Below are 21,893 nucleotides of genomic sequence, written 5' to 3'. Positions count from 1 at the left end.
ACGTAAAACAGTGTGAATATCTTTATGGTAATGAAAACGTTTAAAATCTCCAAGACTAATGTATTGAATTACAAAGAAATTACTGACACTGTTATTATTGGTTTCAATATCTAATTTCATCAAAATATTTACTTAATATGTCTATAAAAAGAAATTGTCTTTCTTTAGCTATATAAATTTAAAATTGTATACATTTTTAACTACAACACAATTCGCGAGTTTTGGTGATTTTTATGAATTTTGTTAGAGCATGAACTTTTTAAGTTTGTATGAAAAATCGTACTTATTTTTTATATTTTTTTAATTATTACTTTAATAAAAACTTATGAAGAAAAGTTGTTGCCTACATAAATAAAATTAACTTTTTATATAATAAATTGTGAAGTCAATATATTATTCGCGGCTTCGCTTAAAATTTAAATTTATAAATCAATAATGAAATAATCATAGTATAACGCTTATCATTTAAATGTCCATTCGGACGAACGAATGTATGATATTTTATAAATTATTTTTAGGGTTGACAATATTATTGACCGAATGGCTTTGGATGCCTAGATTGCATTACATCTGTTTTTCGTATAATTTTCTGCAAGACCAGACGCAATTAATAGCAAAAAAAAAATGTCAACTGTAATAAAATTCGTATAAATTGTCTCGTTTGACGAGTACTTTATATGTATATTGTTTCTAAAAACTATTCATTTGCTGATGTGTTAGCATTCCATTCTGACACGGCACGAGCATCTGTTATTGTAGTGTTCAATTCTTCACAATGCCACAATTAATATATTTATATTGTTTAGGAACGTAAAAGTGACTTGTGAGACGAGATTTATCAAATTTCAACTACAGCAGAGACGTAAGAATATGTAGAGTATGTATAGAGTATGTAGGTACATACAAGATAAAAGATCACCCTATATTATAATATTTTCAGTTTTCTTTCTATGAAGTGATCAATGGTGGTAAGTTGCTAACTGTTAAGCGATTCATCTAATAGTTAAAAATTTTATACATTAATTTAAAACAAAATATGGAAACAAAACTTTGAATTTGTCCACACTTACTGGGACCAAGGCAAGTCTAAATTTGTTTTGATATCTTTTATAATTATAATAAAAGAGTGGGTAAACTTATACAATAATGTAGCAAATATAGTATAACATATAAAGTTTCAGAAAAAACCAAAATATCAGACAATAAAGTAATGATTTCTGTAGAAGTAGCGAATATTCGATTTGCGAAACGAATATGCAATCGAGCACCAGTGATGCCCAGACGGGTCAGACGGTGACATGACACCTAGCCTAACCAGTTAACGCATATTCATGTTACCATATACCACAATGACCGGTACGTAAGTATATTGTGTATAGTACCTTGTACCTATGACAACTGTGAGTGTGCTTACCTGTGGTATGGAACCATTTGCGGGGGGTGACAGACTGTTCCGTGACGTAGTGTGGACGGCGGTGGACCGATGTGAGACGGAGTGCTCGATTCGCCGTCGGGTTTTGTTTAACTTGTGGAATATCCTCTGGTAGTGGTAGACGAACAGTGACAGTGGTAGGATGCAGGAAAGCGAAACTACGGACACGGTGAACACGATGGACATTTTGAACGTGTCGTTCTTGGGGAACACCAGTGTACATACGTTGACTGCGGTGTCGCCCATCACGGCCTGCTCGTGGAACCAGAATGGCACTGGCATGAACACCGTCAGCGCGATCAGCCACGTGAGCACAGTAAGCACGGTGGCACGGCGTGGTGTCAGCTGTGACCGGTATGGTGGTACGACGATGCACCGGTGCCGGTCCATGCTGATCAGTGTCAGCGTCCATAGTAGCACAAAACCACACACAAACTGTGAAAATGACGAAACACCATGGTTATAATATTATTTCAAAACCATAACACAGTATTTTATCAAAATATATTTAAATATTTTCCTGTATATAATTAAACTAATGACTATTTTATATAGATATTAAGTTTGCTGTACAGTGTTTCATTATCATATCTTAGAGCAGGTATCGAATTTGCCAAAATTAGAGTTAAGGCGAATTTTTTTTGTGAGTGGTACAAATAAATCATACAAAAATATCTATATAGTATACAATATACAAATATTTACTTTTATTATTGTCATCATTTAAAAAATGTATTATTAATCAACTAATGAAGTAATAATAGTAATATTAAGTATAAGAAAAAATTATTGAATGAAAACCAAAAATATTGATATAAAATATAAATAATAGAAGTAAATTTAATAAGAAATTAAGACTGTTTTTTTCTTATAAAGTCCATAATCCGCGCATTGTTCAATTTTTGGGTATGCATCGTTTGCTTAAATTTTAAAGGAGAAAAAGTGTATTGAAACCTTTTAAACTGGGCTTGACAATTCATATAAATAGTATAAAAGTTGACAAAAAAATGTTAAGTGTGGAAATCACCAGCTGTGCCTGGCCATTTTCATACATATTTCACTTGTTTTTGAATTCTGCGTTGAAAGGATTCTCAAGCGAATTTCAAAACTAAGCAAGATAGTACAAGATAGTACGGAATCTGCAGTAAACTACACTAAAAAAAAAAAAACATTAGTTTTAAATAGGAGAGGGATTGCAAATTCTTCTTAAAACGTCGTTCGAGTTACACCATTAGCAACAAAACAATTTTGTTAAAAACTGGTTTGGCGTAAATATTCTTGTTTTTTTTTTTAAATTTTTGTTTTGTTTCTCTGTATGCTTTTTTAACTACTGGGAATTTTTACTTTTAATCCCCAAAGGCCCAAAGTACCAACATGTTTTAATTTTCTATAAGAAAAAGTGCTGAAGTAGAATGTCTAAACATTTTTTCTGCTCCAAATGATCAAAAATATTACACATTATTATAAAATCAATCGATCCGCTCATAATCTAGAACAATCATTTTGTATTATAAGTTTTTGGGTATAGTGTATTGAAAAAATACCTAGTAAAGTAGTAACATGCTACATGTTGATAGGAATTTAATGAACTTAATGAATTTTTTAGATTAATTTTTAATATTATATAATATATTATTATCGATATGTGTTTCTATGCCCATAAATAAAGTATTAGTAAAAAAAAAATCTGTGAAAAAAAAAGTTTTATCCAGTCCAAAAACAAATGTATGTTAAAAAACATAAGTACATCATTGTTAAATTAATACATTCATCACAGAATCTAAATTAAAAGTAATTTGTTAGGTCATAAAAATCTGACAGTGGTAAAATAATAATTATATTATACTGCTATACTGCTATACCTAATTTAAATTATAATACTGCGTAAAATTATTAAAAGTGACATTGATTATTAATTCTATATTACAATGTAAATGTAAAAAGTATAGTTATAACTCATTGGTACAAATGATGTTAAAATTTACTTTTGAATTATTTAAATAATAGAAAATAATAATAATAATAATAATTTAAATAATAAGAACATGGGTGTCATATTATGCGTATTGTGTGGAGTGGAAGGAATTGCTAAATGGTCAAACTAATGATTTATATATATCGCCAAAGTAGATTTATTAATTTATTATTATGTGACATTAAATAAGCTAAACATTATCTTGCTGATCAAAATATTTTACCGATTCTATTAAATTAGGCTTTGAGAATCTGTATACTGGATGATAATACCTTTAAGTGATGGGTGGCTATATTATAATACCTAGGGACTGTTTATATTTTATACCTACTTATAAATTTATATTTGTTGAGGGCTAGAAAATGGATTCAATATTTTTCTTTCAAATCAACCTCCACTGTTCTAATTCAGCTACCGGCTGTTATAACTACGGTAACGCTTGACAACGATAATACAATATTGTATTAAAATTAAGAGCTTTTATTATGTAGTGTGAAATGATTAATATTGAACATATAAGAAATTAAGAAATTGACAAGGTAGTCCTCGGAATGAAAAAATATTGAATAGGTAGGTATCTACTGTAGTGTGGACGTTTTTTTTACAAAGTTGTTGATTGGTATTTTGAACGAATTTTTGATAAAAACAAAAATATAGCTTTTTTATTATATTATTATCATTAATCAGTAATATATTACATTATATGGGTGTACACAGCACTCACCAAATTCATTTACTCGATAACAATAAATAAATACTAAAATACATGGCTGAAAAATAAATCGTGTTGTTTTCGATAAAGTTGACAATTATTAAACGCAGATAAGAAGATAATACTAATATGAATGATAATTATTTTATAGGTACTTAAACAACTTCGTAAAAACTAACAAAACGACGACGGTGACGACAATTATTAGAACGGAATAAAAATGATACTTGATAGAACGACTTGTTAATAAATAACGAGCCATATTGGGTCTACAGTGTATTTTCTTCTTCCCGTTAAATTCATCTTAATATCAATTGTTATGAATTTTAACTATCTTTAAACATCTACATGGCGAACAATATACGTAATTGTAAGCACCTCATCTAGAGACACCTAACTAAATCGTGTATTTGCATCGGTTTTTGATATTCGGGAATATTTATATTTTATTATCCTTATATGAATTATTTTTATACATCACGATCATATCATACCCCCACCTACAACCACCCAAATCACCTACGACTCACCGTCCTATTTTCAAAGGTGGGGTGATCGCCCCACCTGAACATATAGGTTTCGGCGCCACTACTAAATAATAACGTCAAGCTTGTTCATTTGAAACAACTGAGCAATGAGATTCAAGATTGGAAATTGATATGAAATATATGAGTGTACATCTACAAAATGATGATGCATCAGCCAATTTCGCAAAACAATTGATGGAAATGGGGAATGATAATCGTCAGTGGCTCATTGCACAGGCTATATTGGTGTAAATGTCTACAATCAATAACAACATTTTAAACGAAATTCCAGGCGAAACGATAACGTACTAGTCCATCAATGCCGTAATGAATCAAGATAAAGTTGTCTATTATCCGATTGAATTCTTAAATTCACTTGATTTTCCAGACATGCTATCGTACATTCTAACATTGAAATTTGGCGTGTCCATCATTCTTCTATGAAACATCAATCCATCACGACTATGCGGCGGCACCTAGGCATTTAGTGAAAAAGTTGATGAACAACAAAATCGAAGCTACAATTTTAAACGGAAAGTTTAAAGACGAAGATGTACTGTTGTCACGTATCCCAATGGTTCCAACAGATATGCCTTTTGAATTCAAATGTTTGCAGTTTCCGGTGCGACTGGCCTTTGCAGTTTGCAATGACTATCAAAAAATCACAAGAACAATCGCTACAAGTGTGACTGAATTTGGAAAATCTATGATTCTCACATGTACAGCTGTATGTGGCATGCGGTTACGTGTCGAAAAAACTTCTGATTTGTTTGTGTACGTATCAGAAGGAAGTACAAAAAATATTGTGAATCCAAATGCTTTTCAATAAACATCATTCAATTGAATAATTGAATTTTAAGACTTTTCTCGATAAAACGAGTAAAATTACATAAAAATAAACTAAATTGATTACCTATCAGTGTAAAATTATTACTTAATATTTACTTAAAATACAAAAGTGTCATCGGTGGGTGGCTTCTTTATTCAAAATGTTCAATTTTCCTTTTTTCAATTACCTCATACTCTTATTGTGCAGGTTGTGTACAGATTGTGTATATTATTAATTAAGAAAAAATTTGTACCTACTCGAAAATTAGTTCATATCACAACGACTTCCACGGTTTTTTTGTTTGCTTTCAATTGTTGTATAATATAGAAAAATAAGTAATTAAATTATTTATGAAATACGTAGGAGGTGTAGTTTCAATGTAACTATAGATGGTTATGCTTAATTTGTAATAGTTGTATCGAATCCTGGAAAAAAGAATAGTGAAAATAATAACAAAATAAAAATAATAAGAAGAAAACTTAAAAATAAATTTCTTTTGAAAAATATTACCTTTTAATGACATCAAATTATGTGAGGAAAATTTTTTCAAGAAAGTTTTAAATTTTCATAGTAATGAGTGGATCATGACAAAAGGATTACTTTGTATATTTCTTTTTTATACAGGTTACAAGCTTGTTGTTATGCTTTTATTATACTTTAATAAAGTACAAAATTGGTAGCTTAATATAGAGTAAAATAACTTTATTAGGTATCAGAAATGTCTTACAAGTATGTAGTTATTTTCATTTTTACGAGTTATTATTTGAGTGAGTAAAATTAATTTATCGGCATTCACTAATGTCATGTTAAAAGTTATTTTTTTTTATCCTAGTGTATTTTTTAAATCTTGTAAAAATAGTGATTACATGGATTGATACAGTTACATTGCTATATATAAAGGTAAAAATTATTTTACTTGGAAAAAGTCGACAAGAAATGCAACTAATTGTCCAACTAATTTGATATTGTTGTTTTTAGATTCTGAACGGAGTGATGTATGTATTAGGTTTACAATGGTGTGTATTTCTTTTTGTGTCTGTTTACACAAAAAGTAGCCAAAATAATGATTAGATTTTCAACGTAAGTATTTTTTTTCCGGTAGGAAAGTGAATTTAGTTTATGCATTCTAGAACTCAAAATTCCCAATAGTTTTCAAAAGCACAGTGAAAAACTAAACAGTTAAGGGAAATGATAATTTTTACTCAAAATCGATTTTCTTTACATTCGGGTTTCTTATTGTTTTCTGTGCACCATAAAATTTTTAAAATATTTTGATTCTTGTGAAGCTTTTTATGGGCATAATCATTTTTTGGTAAATATTAGTCAGTTATTTTTTAACTATTATTTATTTTGTTTAAACTTATTTCGATAAAAAAATTGTAAATTATATTCAATAAGGTTTCTAGTAAATATTAGTGCAAAAATTGAACGTAAATCTACAGAAGATATAGATATTTTTATAAGCGTCTAAATTTCAAATTTTGACAAAATACGTAAATATCTCTAAAATTTGGAAATTTTTTTGAGTTAGAAATTTAAATTTTTTATCAGCATTTTAACCTCAAAGTTCAAATGTTAAAAAAATGTATCAAATTCAAAGTTTTTTATTTTGTTATGAAAGAGCGTCTCTTTACCATTTTCTTTTTAACCTCCTCGGAGGGTTGCTGGGGATGGTTATAGAGGACATTCGTGAAATTAGAAGGTTTTGGTTTGAGTGCAATTTGAAGTGGAACTTTTTGTAATGTCGAGTTGCTATTTCGTTGACTGTTGGGATTTGTAGATCCTAAATTCAAAGTTTATAAATTATTTTGTAGTTAAAAATGTATAAAACGTTTAAATTTTATAACTAAGGTATGAAAATTTAAAATAAAGTACCACGTACATAAGTGTAGGTTGTTTTGTAACCAAAAAATATAAACACAAATTTTTGTATACTTATTTTAAGTTCAAATTCGGACAAAATTATATATTATTAAATAACCGAGTTTAACGATTTTAGTTTTATTTTTGTAATTTAAAAATATTATTCGGGGTTTTTGTAACTTTTAAAGTATATTATTATACATAAATATAAATATATAATAATATGATAATATTATTAATTCAACCAGTGCCGGCCTTAGGCAGGGGCTAGCGGGGCCCCTGCCCCGGGCCTCGCGCTTTTGTATGACATTTTGGGCCTCGCGTAAATGAAATTATTCATTATTTTATACTATAATTTTTCGGCGAAATTAAAAAAAAATAAATAAAAAAATATACGATTTAAATTTAATGGACAGATTACATACAGTAAACAAAGAAACAGTTGTCGTTATGAGTTTTATTATTATTAGTTTATACCATATACTATACATTATTGATTGACTTATCGATTGATGTACTTGTGTTGGAGATTCCGATGCTATACGTAATACGTATATTATTGTAATAAAATCATTTTGTCAACGAAAACGATTTCAAACAATACTAATTTATTATATTGTTATAATGTTATCGTGTTATTGTGACAATATCACGAAACCCGGTTTATATCTGTTCCAAAGTTCACATATTAATCGTTATGCCGCTCGGATAAAATTTAATTTGACATTTAGGAAATCGTTCATTTCTCTGAGGGATGGTGAAAAACACGATATTGATGGCGCAGAACTTTTTTCTGAATTAAAAATTCTCAGACAAATGATACCTAAAGAAATTAATACGTCTATCGAAGTATTACAGTTTATAAAAGATCTTCAGAATCCATTTCCTAATGCTACTGTATCATACAGAATATTACTAACTATACCAATAACTGTAGCCAGTGCAGAACGATCTTTTTCTAAATTAAAACTAATAAAATCATATTTAAGGACATCAATGACTCAAGAAAGGCTAACTTCACTTGCAATATTATCTATTGAAGAAGACATAGCTTCAAATTTGGACTACAATGAAATAATAAATGAATTTGCGAGAAATAAAGCAAGGAAAGTGAACTTTGTTTAACTTAGCTATAAGCGTCAACGTTCAGTGTATTTTTACTTTTTAGTGTGTATAATATTATAATATTTTAAATAAACTAATATCTAATAATAAAATATTTATTGAAATTATAATTTTTAATGATGTATTATATTATTTATTATTTAGATTCTGATGCCAAAAGCACCATATTATTATTGGGCGGAGACGGTCTCAACAATTTACCAACTAAAACATTATAATTACTGTTTGTCGACTTACAAATAATAAAAAAAAAAGTCTTTACTATAGGCCTCATCTAAAAAAAATTGCCCTAGGCCTCGCTTTACCCTAAGGCCGGCTCTGAATTCAACCTACCGGTTATAGTAGTTATAAATAGTTATAATAACAATATATTTTTAATATAAAATATAAGCTCCGATAAATCCTCTCCACTCAGAATCGTTTTTCGTATATACAATGATTTCATACCATTGAATTTAAATTTAACACCAACTATTACAGTGACCCACTTGTAACATACTGTACAGTGTATAGCAGAACGTCACCCACTTTTTATGATAATAGATGATTAATAATATAAATATAAAATTATAATTATCTATAAATATGTTTATTGATATTTTTTAAATCATTAATTTTTCTGTTATTCTTTTTTTTCTTGGTTATTTTTCACTTAGTTTTTTTATTTTGAATAATTACCACTATACCAAATATCGATGTATAATATTTGATTCTTATTAGATCATCGAAAATCAAAATAGATAAATTAATATCCGATTGTCAGTAATCCTAATATTTTACTTATCGTAGGTATACACATAATTGTTTAAGAACATAATTTACAAGAAAATAATTTTTTTTCGAGCACCTCTGTATAATAAATAATAATAATAGTAATAAATATAATTACAAAGTAGTTGTCAAACTTGACATAAACCTGCGTTATCTATGCTTGTATGTTTTTTTCGAGTAGATATTTCTATTAAATACTATAAGTAGGTATTGTAGGGCGTAGGCCCATACATTCAATAGTACGTTTAAACTATTTATTGTATACTATAAAATTCAATACTGTTCAAAAATCTCAAAAGTTATTATTTATTTCTTAAATGTACATATTTAATATAGATATAGTGCTTTTTAACGATGGCAATTAATTAACCTTAATGGTAGTTAAATTTTTTTCGCTGACCTCGTAACTAGGAATCAAAAATAATGTACTTTTAGGTACTTATCTAACAAAATAACGATAATATCGGTTGGTCGAGTTGTGAAACAGTAACGATACAGGCATTAAAAATAATAATTAGTCTAGACATATTTTACGAAGAAGATTGTAAGATCAATTTCTAGTTTTCAATTAGGATTTTAGGAAACCTATTTTTGTCGGAGAATTTATCATCTTAAGTATATAATGTTTGATAACATTTTGTATTCTTGACTCTTGTTTCTTAGTTAAAATGCTTTAACAGTTACAAGTATAGATGTATAATCATATATTATATATATAGAAATATAGAATTAATGTCATTTTGATATAGACTTACAGTGACCTATACGTATTGCATATATCTAAAAAAATACTCCGAAATGTATTTTAAATTATTCGACCTCGCACAATGTAATATAAAATAATAATAATAATAATATATACATTTGAAATTAATGCAAGTAATGTATATTTTATTACATAATTTATCAATTTGATTGACTTAATTTTACTACACAAATAGGTAGTGTTATTAACATTTGATATAAACTGTATACTAATGTATTATATTAAACATATACCATACTTTACATCACTAATAGTTAGTCGATTATTTGCATTATTATTATTATTATTAGTAAGCTTAAATTAGTATGTTTTACTATAATATTATTAATCGTAAAAATCGTAAGAACTCGAAAATCAAATTCGTAACGACGAAGCTGTTTGCTTGTATATCACAATAATAAATACATACACGTGTAATGTGTATGCGTGTTATATTTCACTTTAAGTATATAACTGTATCAGTATTTCTTCTGATAAATTTCATGTTTGCAGAAACTTTTAAGCTCAACCGAATCTTAATGTTTGCAATTGTAATTTTAGGTACCTACGTGTGTATTAGTAGTATGGTAACTATGTAATATTATTTCGCAACCATGTGTTAGTAGGTGCCAGGTGGTATAATATACTATATAGAAAAATGTGTATTTATATGTAATAAACTCGTAAACATTATTAATAGTTATTTATTCTTTTCTTTTGTAAAAAAACTAATTTTATTGTTATTTTTTTTTCCACTTGATAATAACATAATAAAAGTAAAAATAACTTTATCATATATGCATAATAAATAGGTAACCGTTTCTCGTGTACATATAAGGTGTATTGTTAGAATACTAATATTAAATATGTTGTATATTGTATGCACGTTCGAAATAAATTAACGTATACAAATAAGGATATATAAGTGCAGCTAAAAGTTTCAAAATTCAAATTAATCTGTATCTTTTATCATACATAATAATAATAACACAACAGGAAAACAGTATGCACTGCAGGTATAACAATATCACAGCTGCAGTGGTGGCATCACGCGATCAGTCCGAATACGATATCATCGCTCAGAAACTATTCCTCATTAGTTTCAAGTTTCGCGATTGTTTTTAATATGATTTATTATACACGATCATAGAATTAAAATAAAAGGATCCTATATAAGATCCTATATACTATTCTGTAGTGTGCGCGTGTGTCTTATATGTATAAATATTATATGAACTCAATCCGTTCGTCGCCTCCGTCCAATTTATATTACATTGATATATAGACCATAATAATATACACAATGTTGCGTCCCACGCGTGTTTGAACCTCAAATCACGACACAAACAACTTTTCAGCCATGGCCAACCGCGCTTTGATTCAATCCAATTCGGATTATAGATACATTTTATATTTATTATGTGTATATTATTATAGTTTTAGGTAGATGTTATATATGTGATATTTGCTATTGCAGGTGCGGCGATGTCGTTACGTCATGTTGGTTTTTTTAAAAGTAAATTATATTTTATATACGATTAGATCTATATAATATGTTAAAAAAGATAAAAAAAAACCCTTATATAAATATTTAGATAAAAATATCAGTACAATCACTGATATTAATGCTGGTCAGATGAGTTAAGTGAGTTTAACATATCTTTATTTATTTAGTCACTTGGATTTATAATTTATTTAATTTTAGCTTCACGTTTCTCACAAACAACGAGTTTGATTAAACATTAGAAAATAAAAAAAGAACAATTAATAATCATATTACACGGAAGGTTAACCGTTCTTTTTGAAACCAGTCAGTATATAAAATAAATCATTTAAAAATATATAGGCAAATGCGATGGAAAAATTTGAATATTTAGTGATGTAAACAAGTATAGATGAGCGTAAAATAGCTCCACATAAACTTGGGAACTTGTTTAAATTATAGAAGTAAGCAAAACATGAAAAGCTTCAACAAAATACAACATAATATAATATATGCATTCAATGTAAAAATGGTAACTTTGAAATCTCAATAAATGACTATTATTATTATACTAAAATCAATTACGATGTAGTAGGGTAATAATTTTCTTGAATCTTCTTCGTTTTTTATCGATAGATTTTTCGGTTTTATTCGAAGAAAAAAATTAAGAAAATAAATATTACGTTTCGCCCTTTTTCTCTGTTGTCGTTTTATAGTACGATATTATTCGATGGCGATTGTCATAATATGATAATATATTTTTTATTATTAGACGTGAATTGTGTTTTTGATAATTTATTCTTATGATAAGATAGGATGTTATTAATGTTTAATTGTTTGTTTTATTTTTTCGTACAGAAATGACAACATATCATATGTAATGACTGCTGCAGGGCCTTTGTTTTTCCCCTACATAGGACATTTATGTTATAATGTTATGTAGTCCAAACGACTCATTTATATAATACAATGTATGAAATAATTACTGGAGGTCAATTACTGCACGCCCGCCGTGTCAATTAGTCTAGAGAGACTTTATAATAGATTTTAATTTGGCTGCATTAACCCTATATCTGTATAAAAAAATGATGCGCGCACTAAAAGTATACCAAACACTAAACCAATATTACATACGCTCAGACTATATTAGGCTATTAGTGCGGAGTGACAAGCTTATACTATATTATGCTGCTTGTACACAAGCCTACGATGCAATATTTTTCCACCCTATGTATTATATTACTATACATGATTACCCACAGGCGTTTATCATATCGGGGATAATTATAATTATAATAAATGATTGTTGTAACAAGGACCGTGACGACATCATAGCCGTTGCGTTAAATCGAGACGTTCGTATAATGTTTACAGCCGTGTCCTAGATTACCAATGTTGTAGGAGAGATAAGATTTCTCATAAAACTATACTTAGTCGGACACTCGGACGTAAAGTTGACTTTTTGATTATTATGACGTCAATATATCTACTATCTAGAACTATCTGCATCAATGCATCAAATATACTACAGAAATGTAGGAAAATCCAATCGTATGACTATGTTTTCCACACAATAAAATTGCATTTGTTACCCATCGGATCTTAGAGAACTTGCCTAGAGTGTCCACTTTCAAAAATTGTGTAGCCAGTATTATAAGCATGCAAATATTTTTTCGATGATAAGTATTATTTTCGAACTAATAACGATTAAACGACTCAAAACAATTAACAATTGAATCGTTATAGTATAATTAAAAATCATAATACAATAATATAATATTTATATATATATATATATATATATATATATATTATATATATTACGAGTTATGAAAAACCACTATTAATCATTTGTTATGTTTTAGAACGGACATGTGATGTTTATATTAGTACGATGACGTATAAAAATATATACATAATATATTATATACAAAAAAATCGAACAAATGATAAATAAAATGTTTAGAACAAATTATTTTCAGCACTGATGACTACACCCGTTTTGTCATCACATAAAACAATAACACGTGTCTGTTAATATGTGCATTTTACTATGCGTAAACATAAATATTATTCACATTGATTAAAAAAATTAACTGAAAAATCTTCAGACATGACCATCAAACCATACACGTGGTACTCAACATACAGATTCCATGTGGTAATTTATATACTGAAATTGAGGAGTATTTCAAGTGTGTTCGGGAATAATGTTTGTAAGTTGAATGTGTTTAACATTTAAAATCATACATTTGTTAATTTTTAAACATAACGCCATACATAACTGAGTTGTTATATAATTTCATCTTGTTGTCCATTTAAACAAGATTTCGTGTACCTACCTATATAATATACTAGAAACATAGTGATGAACATGTTCCAACTACAGTCTCTAGTGATGAAGATTTTGACGAGCCGGGCATACTGGCCACTTATGCGTCACTTGAATTCTTTCCATCTAGAAGTTTAGTAAAAATAAGATTTTTAGTTTAATTTCCCATAAGTTAGAAAATATAGTATAGGTAATTTTATTTTTTATTTAAATTAATAATAAAATAAATTACTTCATTCCTAGTTAAGTTCCAAGTTGTGTCAGATAGTAATTTAACTACAATATTGTTTATGTTCCTTTTTTAAAATATAACAAAACATTGATTATTATTAATATTATTATTATTAACATTTTTATCTCAATCATCGAGCGTGGGTACTTATAACACAATAAATGTAAATTTATCGCTAATCTGTCAACATTTATATTGGAAAATATAATGAACTCAAAATATCAACTAAGTACGTTTTATTTTTTGTTTTTAAATGTAATAGTACTATTAATTGAGATTTTTTAAATTAAATTTTATTAATTAATCTTCATTAGAATATTATATTTATTTGATAACAGAAAAAGTTTGATCACAAATTAACTACCTCTCGAAAGTACGTGGATTAGTACATGCACTAAAAACCATTCAATCTTGCCGTTTGTTCTTCGTAGTCCGTTTAAATTTTTCGGCTATGAACACTAACAATAAAAAAACAAAAATCTGTGTAGGTATTCAGTATAAGTTCAAGTTTCAAGTCTGTAAATAAAACTGTACGAGAAACTTACACAAAATTATTATAAATTTACAACATGAATATAGTTACTTGTGTATCAAATAAGTTTTATATATATAAGTTTTAAATTCATAAATTATTATAGGCACTTATAATTTAATTAATAGAAATTTATAAAACCAAATATTTATTCAAGTGTAAAAATATGACATGATGTATAAAAATTTCTAAGCTAAATAGTTACGAAATTCTCGTGATCGTAGATTAAAATCGACATGTCTTGTTGATGTCTGACATATACCTAATATTCAATCATTCGTGTTCGTATAATTTTGTAGATGTGACTTAAAATTATTCGTGAAATGTTTGAAATTATTGCAATTTCATCGAATTCAATTTCAAATAATGTAATAATATTATTATTATCTAAACGAACGCCAATATGCCAGATGCACGTATTTACTGTCACACTTACAACTCCAGAATAATATACGTCATATGGCACACGTGACATTTTTTTTCTACACCTTATACCAAACCATCATATAATATATTAGATTCTGAACAAAGTGATGAATGTATTGATTTTACAATGATGTGTGTGTTTTTTTTTTTTTTTTTTTTTTTTTCTGTGTACAGCATAACTAGTCGAAATAATGCTTCGATTTCAAACTTTGGGGGTGGTTTCCGATGTAAAAGTGAATATCCTTGGTGTAAACATTTCCCGACAGTCTTCAAAAAAATCGAGAAAAACAAAAAAATAATTTCAATTTTTCTGAAAATTTTTTTTTAAGTGTCGATAAAATTTTTTTAGCCCTATCAAAATACTTGAAAATTTAATACAAAGTTCCTCATAAGTTATTCTTATAGTGATTAAAAAATTATAAGAATACATAAGCACAATTTTTTTTTATTAGCATTTGAAGTTCAAATATTAACAAAACCATGAATATTTTTTTTTGTGTCTGTCATCACGTTTTGGGGGAGTAAAAGTGCTTCGATTTTTGACTTCAGTACCTCGTTCGATCAGAAAGTGAATCTAGTTGGTACTTCGGGGGGTAAAAACTAAAAAATGTTCAATATTTTTCTAAATAATCGGGATAAACAAACTAAAAATTAAGGGAAAACAGGAAATTTTACTTACATGTTACTTTAAAACAAATGACCATTGATAGGTACATGAAATTTTCACCGAATGTTTATATAAGTATATTCTATTCACCATGAAATTTTCAAAAATTTTTGACTTAAGTTAAATTATTCATAGGTATATGTATTTTTCGATCATTATTAGTTTTTTTAAATTAATATCGATGAAAATTTATTTTTTGGGTAGAAAATCTTGAAAATTTAATACAAGGCTCTTAACATATTGTTACAATAGCAGTTGAAAATTAAAAGAAATTCATGGTCACAATTTTTTTTTATAAGCATTAAAATTTTGAATTTTGACAAAATACGTAAAAATCACAAAAATGCACTAATTGTTTTAAGCTAGAAATTCATAAAAAATTTTCTTTTTAAATCTAAGATTTGAAAATTTAATACAAGATTCCTTACAAATTTGTCAATCTTTATCACAAAAAAAAATGTCCACCGGAAATTCAAATTAAATTTTTATTAGCATTTGAATTTCAAATATTGACAAAAATTCGTCAAAACCTTGAATATTCGTAAATTATTTTGTAGTTCAAAATTCATAATATTGTTTATATTTATATCTAAGGTTATAAAATTCAACACTAAGTTTTCCATAAGTTTTGCTTCAAATAGTTATAGAGAAAATTTGAAGCGTTAGTATAGGAAAAATGTTTTGAGCGTTTGAGTTTTAAATTTTTATGAAATCGCGTAATGATAACGATTTATCCTCAAACCCGGTATATGTTTATCTATGATAATATACCTAAGGTATTATGAATTATGATAACTACATGCCATGTTTTTAGAAAAATCGATTAACCATGCCTTATTCAAAATGCGTCCTAATTGAAAAATAATATATTTGTTTCAAAATAGAATATATGACAATATTTTAATATAATATATCCTAGACTGACAAATCATTTCCGTTCAGAATCGTTTTTCGTATACAATGATACCTATATCATTGCATTTAAATCTAACCTAGTCTAGTCAATGGTCCACCTCACCACCTAATGTACAGCAGAGCGATTCCCACTTTCCCGCTTTTTTTTTAAATTTGTTTCATATAAAAGTATATGAAACATATTTTCATTGAATGATGTTTAAAGTCTACATCATAAATATAATATCTGATATATAATAAGTCTGACCAATAAAGTTAGTGTATACGATTATGATATTTTATTTTGAAAAACATTATGTATTGTGCGTACCATTGTAATAATTAATATAATAATACAATGAATACATTATTTTTGTCAAAAAATTAATAACTGTAATAAACTATAATAACGCGATTACTAAGAATTACGACAGATTAGACGTTAAACTTTGTAATCATTACTAGACTAAAGCAGCGGGTAGTTATACATTTCGAAATTCTTTTACCGTCGTTCAAATTCGTTGTGTCTCAATGTCAAAAAGATTAAAGACAAAATAATCGAATCTTGATAATCAAATACATGGATTCTCATTTTGGTGTAAATTACAAACACTCTTTTTGGCTATCTGTGGTATTTTAATTTACGTACCTATATCCTTATTTTGGTGCAAATTACAAACTCCCAAATATATTGGGTTCCTCATAATGAGGATTTTATGTCCTTTTATGGAAAGGATCGCCGCCTGGAACTAGAGATATCTGCGTCAGATAAACACACAATATAACATAAATGATATTGTTCCACTATAAAAACACAATTTTGTTTTAGCAGAATTAGTGTGGATACGATTAGTAGGTATAAATTTAAAATTACTGCAGCAGATATTAATTTTCGTTTTTGATTAAATTTATTTTTGGTTACGAGTTGAATATTACTTCTATATTTTAATGTCTTAACTCTTAAGTAATATTTTATACCTGTGACATTTTTTTTTTAGTCAAAATTTGAAATAGAAAAAGGACATATTAAAACTAAACCATTAAACATTACTTGAGAAATTGGCAACAAACCGACTAGACGATATCGTAGAATCATACAGTTCGAAACACTTTTGAAGGGTGACATTTAGTGTAATGCAATTGTCGTGTTCCAGAAAAATTCCCTTGTGAGAGTTATGTCTAGCTCTCTTTTAAAATGTACATAACCTTGGCCTTTAAAACAGTGGTACGGTATTATAGTTTACTTGTTATTACACTTATTTAACGTTCAGTAAGTATGTTAATATTTTTGTATCGCAAGAAGCGTATTGTCTCCGGACTAGATTTCACAATATTTATACATGTAAATTGATTTCAAATTTATTGGAAGTTGCATGAATCTTATTTGTTCATGAGTATTATAGCATTTGAAATTTACATAGCTTTACTCATTTTCTGAACTGGTTAGGTTAGGTTTTATTATGTTTTTGTATAGTTTGAAGTATTTAAAATACTAAGGTACATTGATGAAAACACACTATTTTTATCAGCAGTTATTTTTGAATTTTATTTCAGATTTTTATTAATTAACAAGTTAGGTTCTTAATATTAAAAACAGAATATTTTTCTAAAAGTGTAGATGAATAAATATTGAATACTGAACATTACTATTTTTTCAATATAATTATTCAAAGTTTAGATGCGCAGAGTAAAATGGCAAATAGGACACTGAGTTAAACTTGTATTTCACCTATATATTATACATAAACTTTAAAGCTCGGTTATTAAAGTAATGTATAATATAATATTACAATGAAAATAATATATAATAGTTTTATAATAATTGCAATACTTAAGAGTTGAATCGATAAGTTATTTTTGACTTAGACTAGACCTAGTTATTTTATTTATATTTTAATTTTTAATGTTTCAATAATAAATATATTTATGTTAAAATATGTATTATTTACCTTTTACACTAAATAAAATAATAAATTTAAAGATGTTTCATATATTTTTTTAACAACAATAATAATATTTTTTACTTTACTTTTTATTATTTGTTTATATTTTATTGTTGTTAAATGTTATTATTTTCATATTCAATAAATAAATTTAAATATGGGAAATATTAAAAAGATATGAGGTAATAAAAAAAATTTTAAACGCTAACAATTTAAATACCTAAAAAAATAATAATTTTAAAAGTATTACACATATTAATACCAAAAACTAAGTATTAAAAATATTAATCATATTCAAAAGTTTTTACTAATTAAACTAAAAGATTATTAAACCTGAACTTGGTACCCTGTACGAATTTTATTCCTAATTGTGTGAAAAATGTGTTGCAGATTTTTTTTCAGCGTTTCTGCAATTAATTTGCAAAAATTTGATACTAGTTTGGAGTCTATAATACAACAAAGTCGGGGTACGAATTAGGAAAACAAATTTTGCGAACCAATGGATTGCGATAGAGTTGTGGGACCCAGCGTGCAAATACATGCTAAATATTGGTCTAGAATAGAATTTGAAAATAAATGAATCTTATGTGTGTGTGTGTGTGTGTGTGTGTGTGTGTGTGTGTGTGTGAAGGGATGGGTGGTCAGAGACACGTATCTACAGCCCCCACCTATTTTTCGATATTACTCATAATTAAAACACATGCAAATTACAAAAGTTAGCATGCAAATACATGCTAATTATTTTCCAAAAAAATTTTTAAATGCCAATGTGGGGGGGGGGGAGCTGGGGATACATACATTTAATGAATAAACATATAAGGTATTAAATATTTAAGTTATTGAAAAAAAAATAGTTTACAATCAATTATACAATTAATATACATAGCACATGATACTTCTGAGGAAAGCAGCCACCTATTAGCGACAATTTCGTATGATAAATATATATATAAATTATAAAAGTAAAATGCAAGTTTAATTTTGAGGTTCTTTGAAGTACCTATGAAATGAATTGTGTACTTGGAAAGCGATGTCTTTTTAGAAAAAATGTAATTAGTATTAAATACGCGCCTAATTATAATGTAACGACGGTCAACGATGAAACATTTTGACCAGTAGTAATTCATAACTAGGCATAAGTATATTAATATCAATTTAATGCCTGACGGTGCAGTACTTACATAATATAATTTTTGTGTAGGTACGTGTTTAAAATTTTTAAGTGTTTATTGAAACTATAATAAGCACTGTAGTGTAATTTAAACGTCAAACAATTTAAACAACATTAATTTTAATCGTATTTAAAGTTATTTTTGTTGCAATAATGCGTTACGATTATTTCTGACGTCACAAAGTCTGAGTATCACTGATAAAAAAAATGAAAAACCATTATTATATTAAATCCAATTTTGCCAAATCTATTCGTAGAATTTTTTTGTTCAATTGTAAAACAGATTTTAATTGTCTAAAGGTATTACACTATTTTTGCCTTTTGGTGATTTTATTAGTTATGTAATACTTAAATTATGTGCTAATTTTTTTTTATTAACATTGCGTAGGTATTAGGGTAAAATATCGATGCTAATAAGTATAGCACACATCAAGAACTAGGTTGCCATTTCACGCTATCCGTAATTTTATTTTATTTTCTACGAGCCAGCTAGGCAGTTGAACGTATTTAATCCTAGCCCTGCAAGCCGCTGCAGTGAAAGTAGGTACATAATTTTTATTTTAAATTTAAAAACATTTATTCTTATATTATTATAGTCATTTTAAACGAAACAAAACGTTTGTATGGTTGTGTGAAATAATAACAGTGCAGATTACATTAACTCAAACACCGTGATACAACAATATTGAAATTACTTTATTTTTCAATTACTTAGCCGTACAAAGGGAATGGGTGAAAAACGAAAATCAATTAATGACCAATACCATTATACTTTATTGTTGAACAAATATAATTTGTTTGATATTGCTTTGAATGGGTTTCTTCCATCGGCGTGTAACTTGCATGAACAACTGTTAATATTTAAATATACATAGTAGAATAAATAAATAAATAAAAAGGACGTTGCATACAACGACGATATTTCAAATAAAAAAGAACATTACGATGTATATGTACTGTATAGGTAATGAAAGTTCTTTTCAATAAAATCATATAATGGTTAGCGTTAAGTTTAATTATATTACATTTTATTGTGTAAAATTTTCTTAGAAACGTATTTTTTATTTTATTAAAACCGATCTTAAAAACTATGTACGTAGGTAACGTGGTTTCTTACTGTACTTTATTCCACATCAGCTTTGTTACCAAAAATATCTAGAATAATACTATTTAGTATTTATTTATTCATCGTGACTGATTTAATTAGAATAATAAACAAGCCGTGTTTACAAAAATTGAATTACAAGAGAAATTACTCCGTTGAAACTTGAAGGTTTTTAAAAAATAAATATAATTTTGATCTGTTTTAAGCCTTGAAATATTGACTTTGATGTTTGAATAATTAGTACCTTTATAGTTTTCTCAAATTCAGTCTTCAATAATCTTGTAATAATTATTGTATAATACACGTATATATGCCATATATATATCTTTACAATTATACATATTATGTTTTTTAAATAAGCCCAACTCTTTAAAATTTAAAATTTAATTCTGTGGTGTTTTCCAGATAAATAAGGAAAATCGATTTGTAATGGTCGAAGAGTTAATTTTCCGAAAAGGGTTTAAGTGTGGGAGTTTCTCGTCATTAAATTTAAAATTAATTATATCTGATAAGCTAAATTAGGTACTATGATGGTTAAGATTTTGCTTAGGTATGTATATATTATATTTTGTTAGGCAGTCAGCTAGTTTTCTCTACTTACCAATTTTTCTATTTTATGCAAGTGATGTATTAATATTATTATTACTACCTAACTAATTAACTTATTGTGTGTTCAATATACGTTCATTATATCTGTAAACATTAGGTCAGAACACGCAGGAATAGATATAATAGACCATGTATTATGTAAAATATTTTGAAAATAGTAGCCTATTAGTGAAACTGTAGTTTGTTTAACCTAGGCGTAAATATTATGTTTATCAGTATTCAGAAGTCACATATTTAAATGTAGGTGTCGGTTACGTCATTCTAAAACGTACCTATATTGTGTTTTTACCGTGTACGTACAATGATACCAACACACTGCATACACGTTTGTAAAAGGCGTTAGAATCGTTAGACGAATTTAGTTTTAGTACCAAGCCCTATAGTTGTCCGAAACCAAAAAATTAAGACATGGTATCTAGAGTACTAATTCATATACCTTTAATGGTAGTTGGCATCTCAGTGTAACGAGCATTAAACTGGACAACTAGCAATATTTTTACGAACCAAATTATTGAAAAAA

The 21,893-nt window shown here is 27.3% G+C and overlaps 1 protein-coding gene across 2 annotated transcripts in view; it reads right to left on the bottom strand.

The window, feature by feature from the left end:
- LOC107165275 (neuropeptide Y receptor type 2-like) overlaps positions 1-21,893 on the bottom strand; it is a 56,574-nt gene that overhangs the window by 14,405 nt on the left and 20,276 nt on the right. For both annotated transcript variants that reach the window (XM_089226894.1, XM_015513439.2), the window contains exon 3: positions 1,415-1,867. In XM_089226894.1, the coding sequence (XP_089083020.1) occupies positions 1,415-1,867 (453 nt within the window). The remainder of the gene's footprint in view (positions 1-1,414; positions 1,868-21,893) is intronic.

Source organism: Diuraphis noxia, unplaced genomic scaffold (genome assembly GCF_037042655.1).
Source record: "Diuraphis noxia isolate RWA-SAM2 unplaced genomic scaffold, SU_Dnox_SAM2 contig0004, whole genome shotgun sequence".
Taxonomy (NCBI): Eukaryota; Metazoa; Arthropoda; class Insecta; order Hemiptera; family Aphididae; genus Diuraphis; species Diuraphis noxia.
The sequence above is the reverse complement of the archived record's forward strand: the minus strand, read 5'-3'. Positions and strand labels throughout refer to the sequence as shown.